The sequence below is a fragment of the Scyliorhinus torazame genome, chromosome 1 (genome assembly GCF_047496885.1).
Source record: "Scyliorhinus torazame isolate Kashiwa2021f chromosome 1, sScyTor2.1, whole genome shotgun sequence".
Taxonomy (NCBI): Eukaryota; Metazoa; Chordata; class Chondrichthyes; order Carcharhiniformes; family Scyliorhinidae; genus Scyliorhinus; species Scyliorhinus torazame.
Window position 1 is genome coordinate 94,095,509 of NC_092707.1, and position 17,007 is coordinate 94,112,515.

Here is a 17,007-nt window from a genome sequence, read left to right on the forward strand (position 1 = left end):
GGATGTTGCCTGGTATGGAGGGAAAATCTTATGAGGAAAGGCTGATGGACTTGAGGTTGTTTTCGTTGGAGAGAAGAAGGTTAAGAGGAGACTTAATAGAGGCATACAAAATGATCAGGGGGTTGGATAGGGTGGACAGTGAGAGCCTTCTCCCGAGGATGGATATGGCTGGCACGAGGGGACATAACTTTAAACTGAGGGGTAATAGATATAGGACAGAGGTCAGAGGTAGGTTCTTTACGCAAAGAGTAGTGAGGCCGTGGAATGCCCTACCTGCTACAGTAGTGAACTCGCCAACATTGAGGGCATTTAAAAGTTTATTAGATAAACATATGGATGATAATGGCATAGTGTAGGTTAGATGGCTTTTGTTTCGGTGCAACATCGTGGGCCGAAGGGCCTGTACTGCGCTGTTTGTTCTATGTTCTAACAGATTGCTGAAGCAATGGGAATGGGGCCACTGGGCCATGGTCCTCACAAACCCTGAAATCTTACCTTCCAGTAGTTGGATCAGTTCCTTAGGCAACCTTCCTACATATTGGCATGGGCACCAGGGCTCAGCATCAGGCCCCTGAAGGAAGGGAGCGCAGATGTGGCCAATTAGAAGGCCTTTGCGAATAAAGGTTATGCAGGAGAGCACGGTAGCACAGTGGTTAGCATAGTTGCTTCACAGCTCCAGGGTCCCAGGTTTGATTCCCAGCTTGGGTCACTGCCTGTGCAGAGTCTGCATGTTCTCCCTGTGTCTGCAGCCCAAAGATGTGATTAAGGGGCAATTTAGCGTGGCCAATCCACCTAACCTGCACATCTTTGGGTTGTGGGGGTGAAACCCACGTAGACACGGAGAGAAAATGCAAACTCCACACGAACAGTGACCCAGGGCCGGTATTCGAACCAGGGTCCTCAGCGCCGTGGGCAGCAGGTGGATTGACCGTGCTAAATTCCCCTTAGTTCAAACGGTTCGGTGGATTTATTGGTTTACGATAGGGTGGAGGTGTGGGCATAGGTAGGGTGCTCTTTCCAGGGGCTGGTGCAGACTCGATGGGCCGAATGGCCTCCTTCTCCACTGCAAATTCTATTCTATGATTCTATGATATTGGCGGGCTTGGGATCGCCATATGGGCTCAATGTTGGGATCCCAAAGCCGCTGGAAAATCCAGTCCAAAGTATCCCAAAATGTTTAACTCTATGAATCTGGTTTCATAAATGAACAACTCTTTAGTTATTTTAAGTTGCAAAAATGATGCATTTATCAGCAAAATATGACATGATATGTTTAATACAATTTTCCTTCTCTCTCCAAGGCCCTCGAAATCTGTGTGCCCCTTATGTGCATACAGGAGAAAGCACTGATTCTCACCAACTCCAAATTCTGTTCTGGAAGAGCTTCCAGGTAAGACATTAAATGCAATTTTTTGCGGAATTACATGTGGCTGGAAGTCAGTATAAATCTGCAGTTACTGATCGAATTACAAGCACAAAGTTGATCAACTGATTTATGAATATAACCTAACCTGCACATCTTTGGGTTGTGGGGGTAGCACGGTAGCATTGTGGATAGCACAATTGCTTCACAGCTCCAGGGTCCCAGGTTCGATTCCGGCTTGGGTCACTGTCTGTGCGGAGTCTGCACATCCTCCCCGTGTGTGCGTGGGTTTCCTCCGGGTGCTCCGGTTTCCTCCCACAGTCAAAAGATGTGCAGGTTAGGTGGATTGGCCATGATAAATTGCCCTTAGTGTCCAAAATTGCCCTTAGTGTTGGGTGGGGGTACTGGGTTATGGGGATAGGGTGGAGGCGTTGACCTTGGGTAGGGTGCTCTTTCCAAGAGCCGGTGCAGACTCGATGGGCCGAATGGCCTCCTTCTGCACTGTAAATTCTATGATAATCTAACCTGAACATTGAGATTTAATTCCGTTGCATTTTCTTGTGGCGTTCTTCAAAGTAAAGAGCACAGTTTTGATGTTAAGCACCTAACCTGTTGAGATTCTTTGAGATTGCTACCCTTGATAAGCATGTCCCTGAGTTAGAGCTACATTTACACAACAGAGATCAAAGGAGTTATTTTTAAAAATATTTAGAGTACACAATTATTTGTTTTCCAATTAAGGTGCAATTTAGCGTGGCCAATTCACCTAACCTGCACATCTTTGGGTTGTGGGGGTGAAACCCATGCAGACATGGGGAGAATATGCAAACTCCACACAAACAGTGACCCAGGGCCAGGATTCGAATCAGGATCCTCAGCACTGTAGGCAGCAGTGCTAACCACTGTGACACATGCCGCCCCAAAAGACAGTTATAAATGCTTCTAAATTTCAAGTTCCAAAATGACTTGCTTTCTCTTTCCTTAGTGTTATTTTGTGTCTGTAATTAAGGACTTTGCATAGGTGATATCTTGAGTGCTGCAGATGTGAACCTTTTAGATTAACTTCCTGGGGGTTACCATTGACCAGAAACTGAACTGGACTAGCCATAAAAATACTATAGCTACTAGAACAGATCAGAGGAAGAGAATTCTGCAGGGAGTAATTCATCTCCTGACACCCCAAAGCCTGTCCACCATCTACAAGGTACAAGGCAGGAGTGAAATGGAATACTCTCCACTTACCTGGATGGGTGCAGTTCCAACAGCATTCAAAATGCTTGACACCATCCAGGACAAAGTAACCCACTTGATTGACATCCCCATCCACAAACATCCACTCCTTCCATCACCGATGTACAGTGGCAGCAGTGTGTGTCATCTACAAGATGCATTGCAGGAATTCACCAAGACTCTGAGGCAGCATTTTCTAAATCCATTACCATCTAAGGACAAGGGCATATGGGAACACCACCACCTTCAAATTCACCTCCAAGCCATTCATCATCCTGGCATGGAACTATATCATTGTTCCTTCACTGTTGCTGGGTAAAAATTCTGGGGGCGCGATTCAGTGGCCTGGTTGCACCTGACACCCACCCGGAGGCAACTGGTGAATCGCGCCCTCATTGGGCGAGATCCGGATCCAGATCTGAATATTTAACTTAAGCCTTCCGGCTCATTTAAATACTGGGATGCCAGATTCACCCGGGACTCACCTGCCTTGCCTGGGAGATGTCCGGGTGCCATTTATTACTGGTCTACACAAACGTGGACTTGGCGAAACAGCACCTGGGGAGGGTCTCCCAGGCCATTGGAAACCCCTGGGTGGTCAGAGACTGGGCAGGGTGGGACCTTGGCACTCCCCTGGTACCCAGGCACATTGGCACTGCCAGCCTGGCACTGCCATCCAGTGACCCCGGCATTCATACCATTCTGGAAAAGGCTATATTTCATTCAATTACAGTTAGTAATCAACCATTTCAAAACTTGAAAATTCACACAAACACATTCACATTCAATGTGATTGTTCAAAAAACAAGCATCAACCAAACTTCAAACTCAATCTTTAAGCCAAAGAGCTTTTGTTTTACTTTACCAGACCAATATCACTACAGGCAGTTCCTCCATATTTGATAGTAAGAAGTCTTACAACACCAGGTTAAAGTCCAACAGGTTTGTTTCAAATCACTAGCTCTTGGAGTATAGCTCTTCCATCAGGTGGCTCACCTGAGGAAGGAGCTCTGCTCCGAAAGCTAGTGATTCAAAACAAACCTGTTGTACTTTAACCTGGTGTTGTAAGACTTCTTGCTGTGCCCACTCCAGTCCAACGCTGGCATCTCTCCATATTTAACGATTCAGTCTTTCAGACTTGAATGAACAGTTCACATCATGCAAAATAGTCACATTTCTGAGCAGATAAGAGAGTCTTGTTGTAAAAATCAGAATGTATCCCTGCTGCTTTTATGTTATTTGGTGCTACATATTTTCTTATTCCATGGCCACGATTTAATGGGAAAGTTTCTAAGTGTGGTAGCGAGCGAGAACTACTGCGAGCTTCCCGGCGAGGCTGTCACCAGTATCAAGCGTTAATTGGACCACTTAACGAGACCCAAGGGCTCCATGCACAAATGATGGTCCCATTGACTGATTCGTTGGGACCGCACCTGCCAGCTCCCCACCAACAAAAGGGAGCAACACCTAAACCGATCCTGCAGAGCAAACCCCACACAGCCTGCAGCCATGCCACCGAGGAGTCTTGCCCCATGATTCGGGGATGCGACCTAGCCAGATTGTTGGACCGGCAAAAAGCCCGGCAAAGTCCATGTGCTCTCGCACCGATGGCCTGGCTGACCACTCCCATGAGTGTAGGGAAACTGAAGGAGAGAACTTATGATTCTCCCATCATGAATTGCACTACTTCACCAAGTCAGTGATGTCTCAGTCAAGCCTGTAGACGTGGCTCCTAGCAAGCATTTTCATTTGAGAGACCCCAGGGTAGCCATTATGTAGTTCCAGTAGATTTGGGTGCTGCCCTGGGCGGGGATAACCACCCGGGGCCCCAACAGAGTGATTACGTTCTCAACACTGACCATCTTTCTTGGTCAGACAAGGTTTCATGGGGCGGGATTCTCCGTTGCCAGACGCCGATATCATAATCGGCGATCGGGCGGAGAATCCACTCCAACACCCAAATCAGAGCCAGCACCGGTTTGATGCCGGTCAGCCATGGTCCGCCCCCTCGGAAGTGACATAAACGCACGCTGTTGCTCGTCATCGGCAGGCCCTCCCGCAATGCTCCGCCCCCAATTGGCCGAGTTTCTGATTGCACGGGTGACTTGTGGTCTGAGTGGTCAGGAACCCGGCGTGGCAGCTGCGGACTGTGTCCAGCGCCGCCTCACTCGGCCGGCATCTGCCGCTGGCCGGGGGGTGGGGGGCTTCTGCAAGGGCTGGGGGGAGTGGCTAGGGGGTGGCCTGTGGGGTCGCAGATTTGGGTTGGGTCCGCACAGGGCCGCCGCCATGTTGTACGGTGCGACTGTTGCAGGTCGGCGCCATGCGAATGCGTGGCCAGGCCATTCTCCGGCCGTTTTCACCGCGGAAGCCGGGAGTTTCACCCGCCGTCACTGCTAGGCCCTCACTGGTCCCGAAATCGGTGAGGGTTCGGTGCAAATTTTAGCGTCGTAAAACGCCTGCAAATTCTGCATTTGAGCCGGCACTTAGCTGCTGAAATGGAGAATCCAGCTCCCGGTGTCTGAGGTTTGTCCTCAGACTTTTTTCTTTATTCGTTCATGGGACGTGGGCGTTGCTGGCGGGGTCATGATTTATCGCCCAATCCTGAGGGCATTTAAGAGTCAAAGGTCTGGAGTCACATGTAGGCCAGGCTAGGTAAAGAAGACAGATTTCCTTCGCTAAAGGACATTAGTGAACGGGATGGGTTTTTACAACAATCGACAATGGTTTCACACTCGTCATTAGACTTTTAATTCCATATTTTTATTGAATTCAAATTCCACCCTGGTGGGATTTGAACCCATATACCCAGAGCATTATCCTGCGTCTCTGGATTGCTCGTCCAGTGACAATGCCACTACCACACTGCTTCACCTCCAGGATCATATGCTTCCAATTTGACAGTGTTGGATCCTTTTGTGTCCAGGTCTTGATTTGCCATGCAGACATTTGTAATGTCTCTAAAAAATTTAGGATCATCATGACCTCTTCCAATGCCAGCAAGGGCTTGTGGGCAGTGGGAGATGACTCAAGGCATCAGTTTTTGTGATTCACGTTCTAGGGCGGTGCTCTTAAGAGATATTCATACACTGCACGTAACAGGGGCAAAGGCTGTATCCTGGAGGAGGCAGTAGGGGGGATTGACTTACTCTCCTTAAAAAGTTCAAATAAGGGCTTGTGGTCGGGCACTATTATGAAACATCTGCCGTAGACGTACTGGTGAAATATTTTTACACGACTGCCAAGATCTCCCTTTTGATTTGAGAGTACCTCCACTTCCAAAAGAGTCCTGGATGCATAGGCGATGGGATTTTCTGTCCCGTGTTTTCAGCGGTATGAGATTATCGCTCCCAACCCATAAGGAAAAGCATTAGATGTCAGGATGAATTCCTTTTTGGGGTTGAATGGGCCAATAAATTGGACAACAGCAGCTGTTGTTTTACTTTCTAGAGGGCTTCTACCTAGACCATTTTTGATACTTTCGCAGCAACATGTGCAGTGGAGACAGCAAAGAGGCTAAATTCGGGATAAACCTCTCATATTATGTGACTAATCCCAGGAAGGATTTCAATTCCGTGGTGTTTCTTGGAGTTGGCGCTTCCCTGATGGTCCTCACCATATCATCCACTGGATGTAGCCCTTTTTTATCCACCCAACAGCCCAAATAGGTCACTTGGAAATCGCACTGTTCCCTCTTCAGATGTACCCTGCTTTCACAAATTGCCACAAGGCCTCCTCTAGGTTTGGCAGGTGCTCTTGTTCTGAAGTTCCCATGACCAGAACATCATCCAAATGGACCGCCACTTTGGGTAACCCTTGGAGTATGTTCTCCATGATCTGTCAGAATATGATGCACACTTATGAGATCCAGAAGGCCAAGCAAGTATACTCATATAGGCCCTTGTGCTTGTTGATCATAACGTATTTACGGGAAGGCTTGTCTAATTCGAACTGAAGATAGGCATGGCTTATATCTAACTTCGTGAATGTCTGGCCACCTATTAGCTTAGCATATACTCTTCTATTTGCGGCATGGATACCTATCCAGTTTGGAAACCCGATTGACCGTAACTTAGAATCCCCACAGAACTGGACCGATTTGTGCAGCTTAAGGACGTGGACGACATACATTTTGGATCTAGCTCCTTTTATTTTCCTACGGTCCTACTGAAAGTTTCAGGGTATTTGGTGATAACTTCATATAGTTTTCCCCGCTCAGCCTGAAAATCTTTAGCCAGTTCAGCCTAATCCGCTGGACCCAATCTCTCTCCATAAGGCTTGGTCCCTGTCCCCACTCATTAAAGAGTGGAAACTGGACTGATTGCTGCCTGTAGTTCATCAGAGTCATGGTAATGCTCTTAATTCATAAAGGTTCCCCCATGTAGGTGGCTAGTCTGGCTCTAGTGTCTTCTAAACTCAAGGGTTGGCTACCAGTTTGAAGGTGATCAAATGTCTGCTCACCGATGACAGAAGTGGCAGCCCCTGTGTCCACTTCCATTTCCAATGGATAACCATTCACCAACAGTTTTATCATTATTGGGGCGATCTTTGTCATGATGATATGGTTTAGTTGCATTATGTCTGCTTCTGGGAGTGGCTATCTATTTATTTATTTATTTACATTTAAAGTGCCCAATTATTTTTGTTCCAATTAAGGGGCACTGTAGCGTGGCCAATCCACCTATCATGCACATCTTTGGGTTGTGGGGGTAAGACCCACGCAGACATGGGAAGAATGCGCAAATGCCACTCGGGCAGTGACCCGGGGCCGGGATTAAACTCGGGTCCACGGCACCATGAGGCAGTAGTGCTAACCACTGCGCCACCATGCCATTCCGTCTGGGAGTGGTTATATCTGTATGGTGTGAGACTGTGCTGGCCTTGGCTTCTTCCGGGAGTAGCACTCATATTGCCTATTCCTGGAGCTTTCACTTGGTTTGCTTTTTTACAGTGTTCAAAGTAGTCCATCATCTGACATCTGCAATCTTCTGGAGTGGGTTCCCTAGCATTCTTACGACTGTCATAATATTTCTTTGACAAGCTGATCGCCAATTTGATGATGGATTATTTACATAGGCACCTTCAGCTGAGGAATGGGCACTTTTACATGAGGTCTCTCCTCCTAATAATAATCATAATCGCTTACTGTCACAAGTCGGCTTCAATGAAGTTACTGGGAAAAGTCCCTAGTCACCACATTCCGGTGCCTGTTCGGGGAGGCCGGTATGGGAACTGAACCCGCATTGCTGGCCTTGCTCAGCAAGCCAGCTGTTTAGTCCACTGTGCTAAACCAGCCCCAAACAGAGGACATTCCTGTCTGTTGCCCTAGTAGCTCCTGTACCCTTTTTCTGCATTCTCCAGTGGCTTTTTATCACACTGAATGTCGGGGGCCCATGCTATTAGCACAATGACTTTCTGCTTCTCATCTCAGAATGTTGTTAGTCTGGAAGAAGTAACGCATGCGCTCTGTGTATTGGGCCCAGTCTTCTCTGCTAACGTCATAGAGTTTGAATTTATCAAAGAGAGGCATTTTGTTTCTTACTGAGAAGCCACTCGTATTCCAATATGAAGTTTGCTGGAGGAAACTTGTTTTTATTCCTCATCGCCAACGTAATAACTTCGCCAAGGCTAGTCTCCCAACAACAAACCCCTTTATTGCTGTAACGAAAAAGGCAACCAAGCCCAGAGACCTGCGGAGAGATCAGTTTGGGTTGGAACAGGGGGTTTTAAGCCATATGTCTCCTATTGGGTGAGCTTCCACCCACTTAATAGGGGAATTCATGTTCTACGAAGCCCCTAGGGAGAACTACTGATGATCCCCCATTTGCTTCATGGCCACCATAACAGTGAGAAATTTAAATTAAAGTCTCACTGCCACAATAATTTTATGGCATAGGTAGGCCATTTAACCCAAGCCTGTTCTGCCTTTCAATGATATCATGGCTGATCTGCAAGCCAAATCTATATACTCACCCTCTGCTTTACTGTTACCCAACGGGGTGTTACAAAACAAGTCTTCAATCAGCTATTTAGTTCAATTTGAATTAAGATAGTTCCGAATTTTTAAATGCAGAATACTAATATTCTCTTTGGGTCGAATTTTGCTCTTGATGGGCATGCTCACCCGGAGGAATCGGGAGCTGCCGCATATCCTATTCCTGCCCACATCCAATTGGAACTTTCGGTATTACACTGGCTACTATGGGAATCGCGGCTGAATTTGTGGAGCAGGTCCGACGGTCGGGCGTGCACCGTGTCCAACGGTGTCCCACCGCAAACTTCAAAACCGGCCTCTGCAGGCTTCAGAAGAATACCTGAGAGAGCCGTGGCAGCAGCAGGAGGCTGCAGCAGACGGGAGGAGAGTTCGGGTAGCCAGCAAGCGCCCCGTTTCCCGGATGTCTGTCTCTCAGCCCTAGTGGAGGCAGCCGGGAGGGATGTCCTGATGCTGAGGGGTGGGAGGAGGAGGCCGCCCCGCCTCACGAAGAAGGTTGGGGTCGAGATTGTAGGGGAGATCAGTTGGCATGACTTTGTCCGGAGAATCTGGATCCGGTGTTGGGAAAGGTTCAATGAGCTTCTACTGCGCTCAGCACGAGTGAGTACTCAGCATTGTGCTGAACAAGTCACCAAGGAGGTGGCCATAGTTACCATGTGCAGGTCTCAGATCACGAAGGTTGCTGAGGTGAATTAACAACCTCTGGTCCATCAAAGGGTCTAGGGGGATGGTAATATTCTCAAACCTCTTGAGGGTGTTTTGAGTTTGGGGGGGGGGGGGGGCATGGTTTGGTGTTTGTGGAGCCACAATAATCGGGAGCGATCTTCCACTGAGGGGGGGGGGGGGGGCGGTGGCATACCAGGCAATCCTCATCAGCTCGGTGCTGGGAGCTCTGGAGCTGGAAAATGAGCAAGGCACAAAGCCATTAGGCTGCAGAGAGACAGGCATCTTTGAGGAAGGTAAGAAGAGCCTGTTGGGCTGAAGTGTATGACATTCAGGGTAAAGGTGATGAAGCAGGCTGTCCTCCATCAGAACAACCTTATTTATGCGCTAGTAACTGAGAAACTAAGACCAAGCATGATGACGAGCATGCACTGCGATGCCAGCCTGTGTTTTGACTAATGAATATTACCCTTTGTTTCCATCCCCAGCCAGCAGGCAGTGGTGAGGATGCTTCACATTTGCAAGGGCAGAAGGCGGAGGTAGGAAGTGCCCAGAGCACCAGTAATTGGAGGACTGCTGGCAACAAGAGCCATGCTGAGTCCGAGGAAATTGATGAGCCTCTGGAATCATCCATCAGGGGCAAAGGCTAGATGTCCAGCAGGATGTGCGGGGAGATCTGGTGGAGATCCCTGAGGGTCTGTGTGCCATGGTTTCTGTCATGGAAGAGACCTTGGGGAGCATGAGCACTATGGTGACCCTGAGCTCCAAGCGCACAGCCTCATCCGCTGATAGATTGGCGGCTATCATGGAGTGACACCTCCAGGAACTACTGGAGTTGCGCTCGGATGTGCAAGCCCTTGCACAGGCACTAACCTCAAGAGGCCAGTGTGGAAGAAGGAGGCAACAACCAGTGTCACCCATAATTGCCCATTCTTCAATGGTGAACAGGGAGATGAAGACACATCTCAGAATGGTGGACAAGGTGGCCACCGTCTCTGGACTCCTCTCATGGAGCGCTGGTTGAGGGCACCAGCTCCTTTCTCTCTATGCCAATCTCTGTTCCATTCCAGGAGTGGCGGTGGCCAAGGGTTGCACGGCCATGTTGTCAAGTGAACCCTCCCCACCGATGCCTGCTCAGGCTCTGCTGACCACCAAAGTTATCTGTGCCAACAGGCCAATAAGAACAGCAACCAGCCTCCCATCAGCGAGGGGGAGGAACATCTAGATGTAGTACCCGGAAACATAAGCTGAAGACACATTAGGCATAAGCAGGGGTCCACACTGGGTGCTATTGATTTGAGCGAAATCGAGATGTTATGGTTATGATCTGTGCAGATCAACCTTTTAGTATATCTCTGAATTTATCATCTTGAATATCATACTTCATTCAAGCCTGTGTGCTGCATTGGTGTCACAGCCTGATTAGGAATGTCCAGGATATCAAACTTTATTGGGCGGGAGTGGCCTCATGGAATTGATGAGTGTTATGTGTCTGGGATGATGGTATTGCCCACTGGCATTGTTGGACAGGCCCTGATGTGTCCTTGGGGTTATGCCACTCTCGAGGTTTCTCAGTACATCCTAGTAGTTCTCGCCCTCTGGCTGTCTGGCATCAGTGTTGGAGCCCTCGTCTGTGGCTGCTGAATCATCATCTTCCTGCTCAAGTGATTACCCCCTGGGGAAGTGAGATTGTGAAGAATACAGCAGACTACCACAATGAGCCACACTCACTCGGGTGGGTACTGCAGGGGGGTACTGCAGGGCACCCCTGAATCGGTTGAGGCATCTAAACCTTACCTTCAGAGGCCCATGGTCCTTTCCACTCGTGGATACATGATAGCAGTTGTATCTCTCTTCTGCATCCGTCCTTGATCGGCTGAGAGGTGTCGTCATCAGCAGGTAATCCTTGTTTCCAATCAACCACCCATCTGGAAAAGCTGGAGCAGCAAAGAGCCTGGGTGCCTGTGAGTGACGAAGAATGTATGAATCATGGTTGCTACCTGAGTACCTTGTGCATACCTATAGGATCTGGCTCCCGTGGTCACAGGCAATCTTAACATTCATTGAGTGGAAGCCCTTCCTGTTCACAGAGGCTCCCGCTGGCCAGCTAGCGCCTTGATGGCCTCATGGGGACAATCAATGGCTCCCTAGATGTGGGGGAACTCAGCATTGGCTGCAAAACCTCTCCCCCGTTGAACCTGGATAACCTAGTCTGTTCTGAAATGGATGAATCTACACACATCTGAATAGTGCATCAGTTACCAGCTTAACACAGCTGTGTGCAGGTGTCCCTGAAACTCCACAGAGATCACCCACAGCGTCCTGGAAGAATCCGGAGGTATAAAAATTTATTGCCACCGTGACCTTCAGAGTTACAGGCATTGGGTGCTTCCCCACCCAATTGGAGGCTATCTCAGGCCTTATGTGGCAGATGCTTGTGACTGCTTCCCTTGAAAGCCGGAGGGTCCTGTGGCACTGGACCTCGGTCATGTCAAGGTAATGGGACCACTGCCTTGACACCCTGGCAGCCGAGAGGTGGCATCTTCTCTGGGGCGGCCTTCTTTTCCTCTCTGATGGCCCTGATCATCCTATGCCTGGACTACTGCCCAAGGGGGATACCTTGCCTCCTCAATCTCCGTTCCCTGTCCTTCTCAGAAGAGGAGGAGGTACTCAATGCCGAGAATACAGGTTGGCTAATGGGGCTCACCCATATGTGCCCAACACATAAAACACTCATTCCACACTTCAAAACACCCCAAATGCCTAGCTGCTCAGCCATTGTTGCCAGCAGGGCCTTTTACCTCACACTTGAATTAAAAAAGATCAATTCCAGTTGGGCCACGTGCCCGTGCAACAAGCTTAAAATCGCATGGGCAATGTGAAATTCGGGTCAACTGGGGTTTTAATCCCCTTTATCACATCTCTCCTTGCAGGCAGGTGCGTGCATATATTGGGAAGTTTATATTCTGGTGGTGTAGCAATGTCATTCCTCCTGTCCCATCATTTGGTTACTTCCTATTTTTTGTTTTGTGTTGTGAAACTGAAAGCTTTGTAGAGAACTCTCTGTTGTGGTCCTTCTCCTGTGTGAATCTGTGGTGGCAGTATTGGCATTTGTATGATCTGCAAACACAAGATAAGATTCAGCAGCCAAACCAGCAGGTTTGTGTCACTCCAGGGAAGTCACTTCCAGTCATGTCCTTAATTGCTTTGCAGTGAAGCATCAGAAGTGAAGCCAGGATCCAGACTCCTCCTAGAGGTTCACCTCCTGTCAGTCAGTGGAACTCGTTTGGAGGTGAAGCCCAAAGCTGACCAGCTGAAAATGATCATGAATGAGCGGCAGAAAGGCAACTGCTATTTCCAGACGAAGAATTATAAGTTGGCAATGCTTTGCTACACTTGTGCTTTGACAATCATAGATGCAAACACCAAAGGTATCAAACAACTTTTTTTGAATGTTCTTTCGTATTAAAAATGTATTCTGCAATGTTAATTGAAACCTTTGAAATTACATACATTAATGGCATCAGAATTACAGTCCAGAGCCCATGAATGCACACAATCTATACACCATCGTCAATTACTTATGTTCTCTACTTCCGCACACATCTACCTTTCAATGGCACACTAACCAGAACGTTATGGGTTGAAGCCCCAAGCGGACACTTGAGTACAAAAATCTAGGTAGACATCTCAATGCAGTACTGAGATTATGCTGCAATGTTGGAGGTGTCTTCTTTCAGATATAAAAGACCGAGTGGCACTATTTAAGCAGGGGAGTTCTTCCTGTTTTTGTGGACAATATCTACACTTCAATCAAAACGTATATAAAAATGACTGGTTCAATACCACATGGCTGTTTGTGAAATCTGGCTGCATCCAAATTCAGATGTGAAGTTTATATTATTACATGATTTCAAAAGTAGTTATTTGAGGTGAAGCATTTTGTGACATCTTAAGGTCATCAAAGGTGCTAAGTAAATGCAAATTCTTCCTTTTGCCTGCAACTACATATAGACCTGCAACTTGAAGACCTCCAGCCACAGTCCCCATTTACTCACATGCACAAATAATTTTAAATGTACTGAGGCATCACAATGTGTTGCAATTACTTTTATCATCAACAATACTCCTTATTTCTACATCCTCAACTTGCCATCTTAGCCCCTCTGCTGCTAAGATCCCTACATTTGTTTTTGTGGCCTCCAAACTCAAAGGGCGCAATTGACCCAAAAAATTACTAAGTATTATAATATCCCACACGGGACCTACAAGGTGGGAATGCTTGTCTTCCTCAGGCTCCTTGCGGAGTACGAGCTCCCCCACTAGGGGTGGGGTATCTCATTTACCCAGAGTATACAAGGTCGAACAGTAAGGCTCCGCAAAGAAGAACCCGATAGGGGCCTACCGGGAAGTATATATATGTTGTTTGTAAATAAAACTTTGTTCTTATTTTGACATGGTGTGGACTCCCCACGTCCTTATTAAACTGGCGATGAGAAGTAAATTGGTTTGCTGTCGATGCTGCAATCTACTCAGCTGAGCCACCTCCCCGATTTTCTGGACCTAGGTTTGGATTTCTTTGATTCACCATGCCTCTGTTTGGGCGGTAAAATATATTTGATGCCATTGTTGAAGACTGGAACCAATGTACTGAACAAATGCGTTATTTCTTCCGGGCCAACAGTATCACGGAGAACAAGTGCCAGACAGTCATACTGTTGGCGGCCTGTGGACCACATATGTTCGAGGTGATCCGGATTCTCATGTACTGGCGTGTCGGATACAAATACATTCAACCAGCTCGGGACACTTGTGGCACAGCACCTTAACCCAACCCCGTCGATAATTCAAAGATATCAGTTTAATACAGCAGAGAGATCCACCGGTGAGTCCGTCACTAGGTTTGTGTCTTGATCACGGAAGATAGCCGGATTTTGTGAGTATGGAACTGTTTTGTTTGATATACTCTGCAATTTCTTGGTCTGCAGTGTCAATAATATGAAAACTCAGAAAAAGCTTTTGGGTGAATCTCCCTAACTTTTCAGCAGGTGCTGCAGATCTCTTCATCTCAGTAAAGCGCGGAACGCGGCGTCCAAGAGATACAAGTGATCGAGGTGAACGTTTTGAGGTGTTGCCCCTCACGTGGTATCACCACAGCCCGGACCAAATATCGCTGCAACTCTGGCTTCTGGGAGAACAGCCGGCCCCGGACTCAGCTGAAGACGATTCCGGCCTGTGTGTAACATGTGGATGCTAATCCAGGTGTACCTGCTGGCAGCAAGAAATCCAGTGCTCCAGGCTTCTTTGTTGAGGTAGGTGTCTGCCCCAGTGCCGGGCCTTGCATCTGAATGACCCAGTAGAGGCCGAGGATGAGTCTGAGATGCAGCTGAACTGTTTGGCAGCGCCCTGTGTGGCCCCTATTCACATTCTGATACAAGTGAAGGGTCACATGCTCCACATTGAGCTGGATATGGGAGCTCGTACTCCGCTAGGAGCCTGAGGAAGCCAAGCATTCCTCAGATATTTAGTGCACAGAGCACATTTGACCTTATCAAAGAGTGTATACTGACGTGGTGGCTCATTTGGCCACTTATACAGGGGAATGACTGAATATCATAAGGTCCATCCTCCGGTGGTTTATGGGCGCCAGTTAGTGCGTCTTTCCCTCATTGCTGTGTAAGGAAGTGACCCTAGCCTGTTGGGTCGCGATTGGCTGCACCCGCAGTAGTTGGATTGGCAGCATATCCTCCAAATGGGGTCTGGCGGTTTGTGTACAGCACTGAGCAAACTCACTGAGGTTTTCCAGCCTGATTTGTGTACCATTAAAGGGGCCGTGACTAAAATCCAGGTGGACCTTGAGGCTCAGCCTTGATCTTTTCATGCCCATCCGGTTCCCTAAGCTATTGTGGAGAAGGTTGAGACCAAACTTTGGCGTTTGGAACATTTGGGCAATATTCGGCCAGTGCGCTTCGCTGGTGGACGGTGCCGGTGGTCCCCGTCATGAAGCCAGAGAAGATCGTCTGCCTCTACGGTGACTAGAAATTAACAATGAACACGGCTTCAAGATTAGACCGTTACCTCTCTACCTTGCATCGACGATTAAATGCAACATTGGCCGGTGGCTGTACATTCACAAAATTGGACATGAGCAACGCTTACCTACAGCTGGAGCTCAACGAACCCTCACGGAAGTACATCACAATTTATACACACAAGGGAGTCTATGAGTACACCCAGCTTCTGTTCGGAGTCTCCTGGCTTGTGCAGTTCCTGCGTGGATTGCCACGCATTGACTTTACTTGAACAACATCTTAGTCACAGGGGCCACAGAACAAGAACATTACAGAACAAGAACATTTGCAGAACCTCGAGACGATGTTGAAGCAGTTTTCCAAGGATGGGATCTGCCTTCGCCGCGCGAAGTGTGTGCTTCTCGCAAAATAAATGTTATATTTGGGATATCAGGTGGACCGAGATGGTCTACACCCAGTCACTGAAAAGATACAGGCAATCAAAATGGTCCCGGCTTGTGAGATGCCAAGGAGCTGGGCTCTTTCCTTGCATTAGTGAATTATTATGCGCACTTCGTTACAAATTTGGCTACCATCCTCCCACCCCCCCTACTGGTTTTCAAAAAAGTGCCAGCCTTGGGCTTGGGCAAGGCCCAGGATATGGCGCTTGACAAGATGAAGCGGCGATTGTCTTCTTCTAAAGGGGCATTGACACATTTGAACTCTACAAAACCGTTGTACGTCACATGTGATGCTTCCCCGTATGGCATTACAGCAGTTTTGTCCCATCGAATGGACGACGGCCATGACCATCCAATCGCTTTTGCTTCCCAGACGCCGACTACGGCCAAAAGAATTTATGCCCAGATCAAAAAGGTCTGGTGCTCGTATTCAGTGTAAAGCAATTTAATCTGTTTGTCTATGGCCGGCATTTTTAATCACGAATCACAAGCCATTGCTCGGCCTCTTCCGTGAAGACAAGGCGGCCCTGCCAATAGGGTCAGCAAGGATTCAGTGCTGGGCTCTGTTATTGGCAGCTTATGAATACTCTTTCAAGCACCACCCAGGGACCCAGATTACGCTTGCTGATGTGTTGAGCAGTCTTCCGCTGCAGATGAAGTGATTGTTGTCTTGAATTTCATTTTTAAAATATTTTTATTCGGTTTTTAACATTTTATACATAAAACAAAACAATGCAAAACAACATGAACAACAGAAACCCTCCCTCCACTCTAGCAAAAACATCCCAAAAGGATAGCCCCCTGCATCCCTAACCCCCCCCCCATCCCGGTAACCCCCTTTTAATGTGAAAAATAAACATACCCCATCACTTGTGGAATCCCTCAATAGCCCCCTCAAGGTAAACTTAACTTTCTCCAAATACTAGAACGCCATCAAGCCCCCAGCCATACTGAGGCACTGGGCGGAGAGACTGCCCTTCATCCAAACAGGACCCGCCTGCGAGCAATCAGCGAGGTGAAGGCTTAAACGTCTGCCTCCGCTCCCGTCTGCAGCTCCGACAAATCTGCAAGATCACCGACATGGAACTGAAAAACGACCCCGAAAATTTCTCCAACTTCGGGCAGGACCAGAATATATGTACATGGTTGGCCGGACCTCTCCTACACCACTCATAAGTGTCCACCACCCCTCAAACAACCGCATCATCCTCGACTTCGTCAGATGCGCCCTGTGCACCACCATTAACTGCATTAACCCCAGCCTCGCACACAAGGTTGAGGCATTCATCC

At 48.1% G+C, this 17,007-nt stretch overlaps 1 protein-coding gene across 1 annotated transcript in view; it reads left to right on the top strand.

Annotated features, from left to right (window-relative positions):
- Positions 1-17,007, top strand: part of LOC140429566 (peptidyl-prolyl cis-trans isomerase FKBP8-like) — an 83,651-nt gene that overhangs the window by 6,190 nt on the left and 60,454 nt on the right. Inside the window, exons 3-4 of the mRNA XM_072516740.1 lie at positions 1,302-1,390; positions 12,459-12,676. Of these exons, the coding sequence (XP_072372841.1) occupies positions 1,302-1,390; positions 12,459-12,676 (307 nt within the window). The remainder of the gene's footprint in view (positions 1-1,301; positions 1,391-12,458; positions 12,677-17,007) is intronic.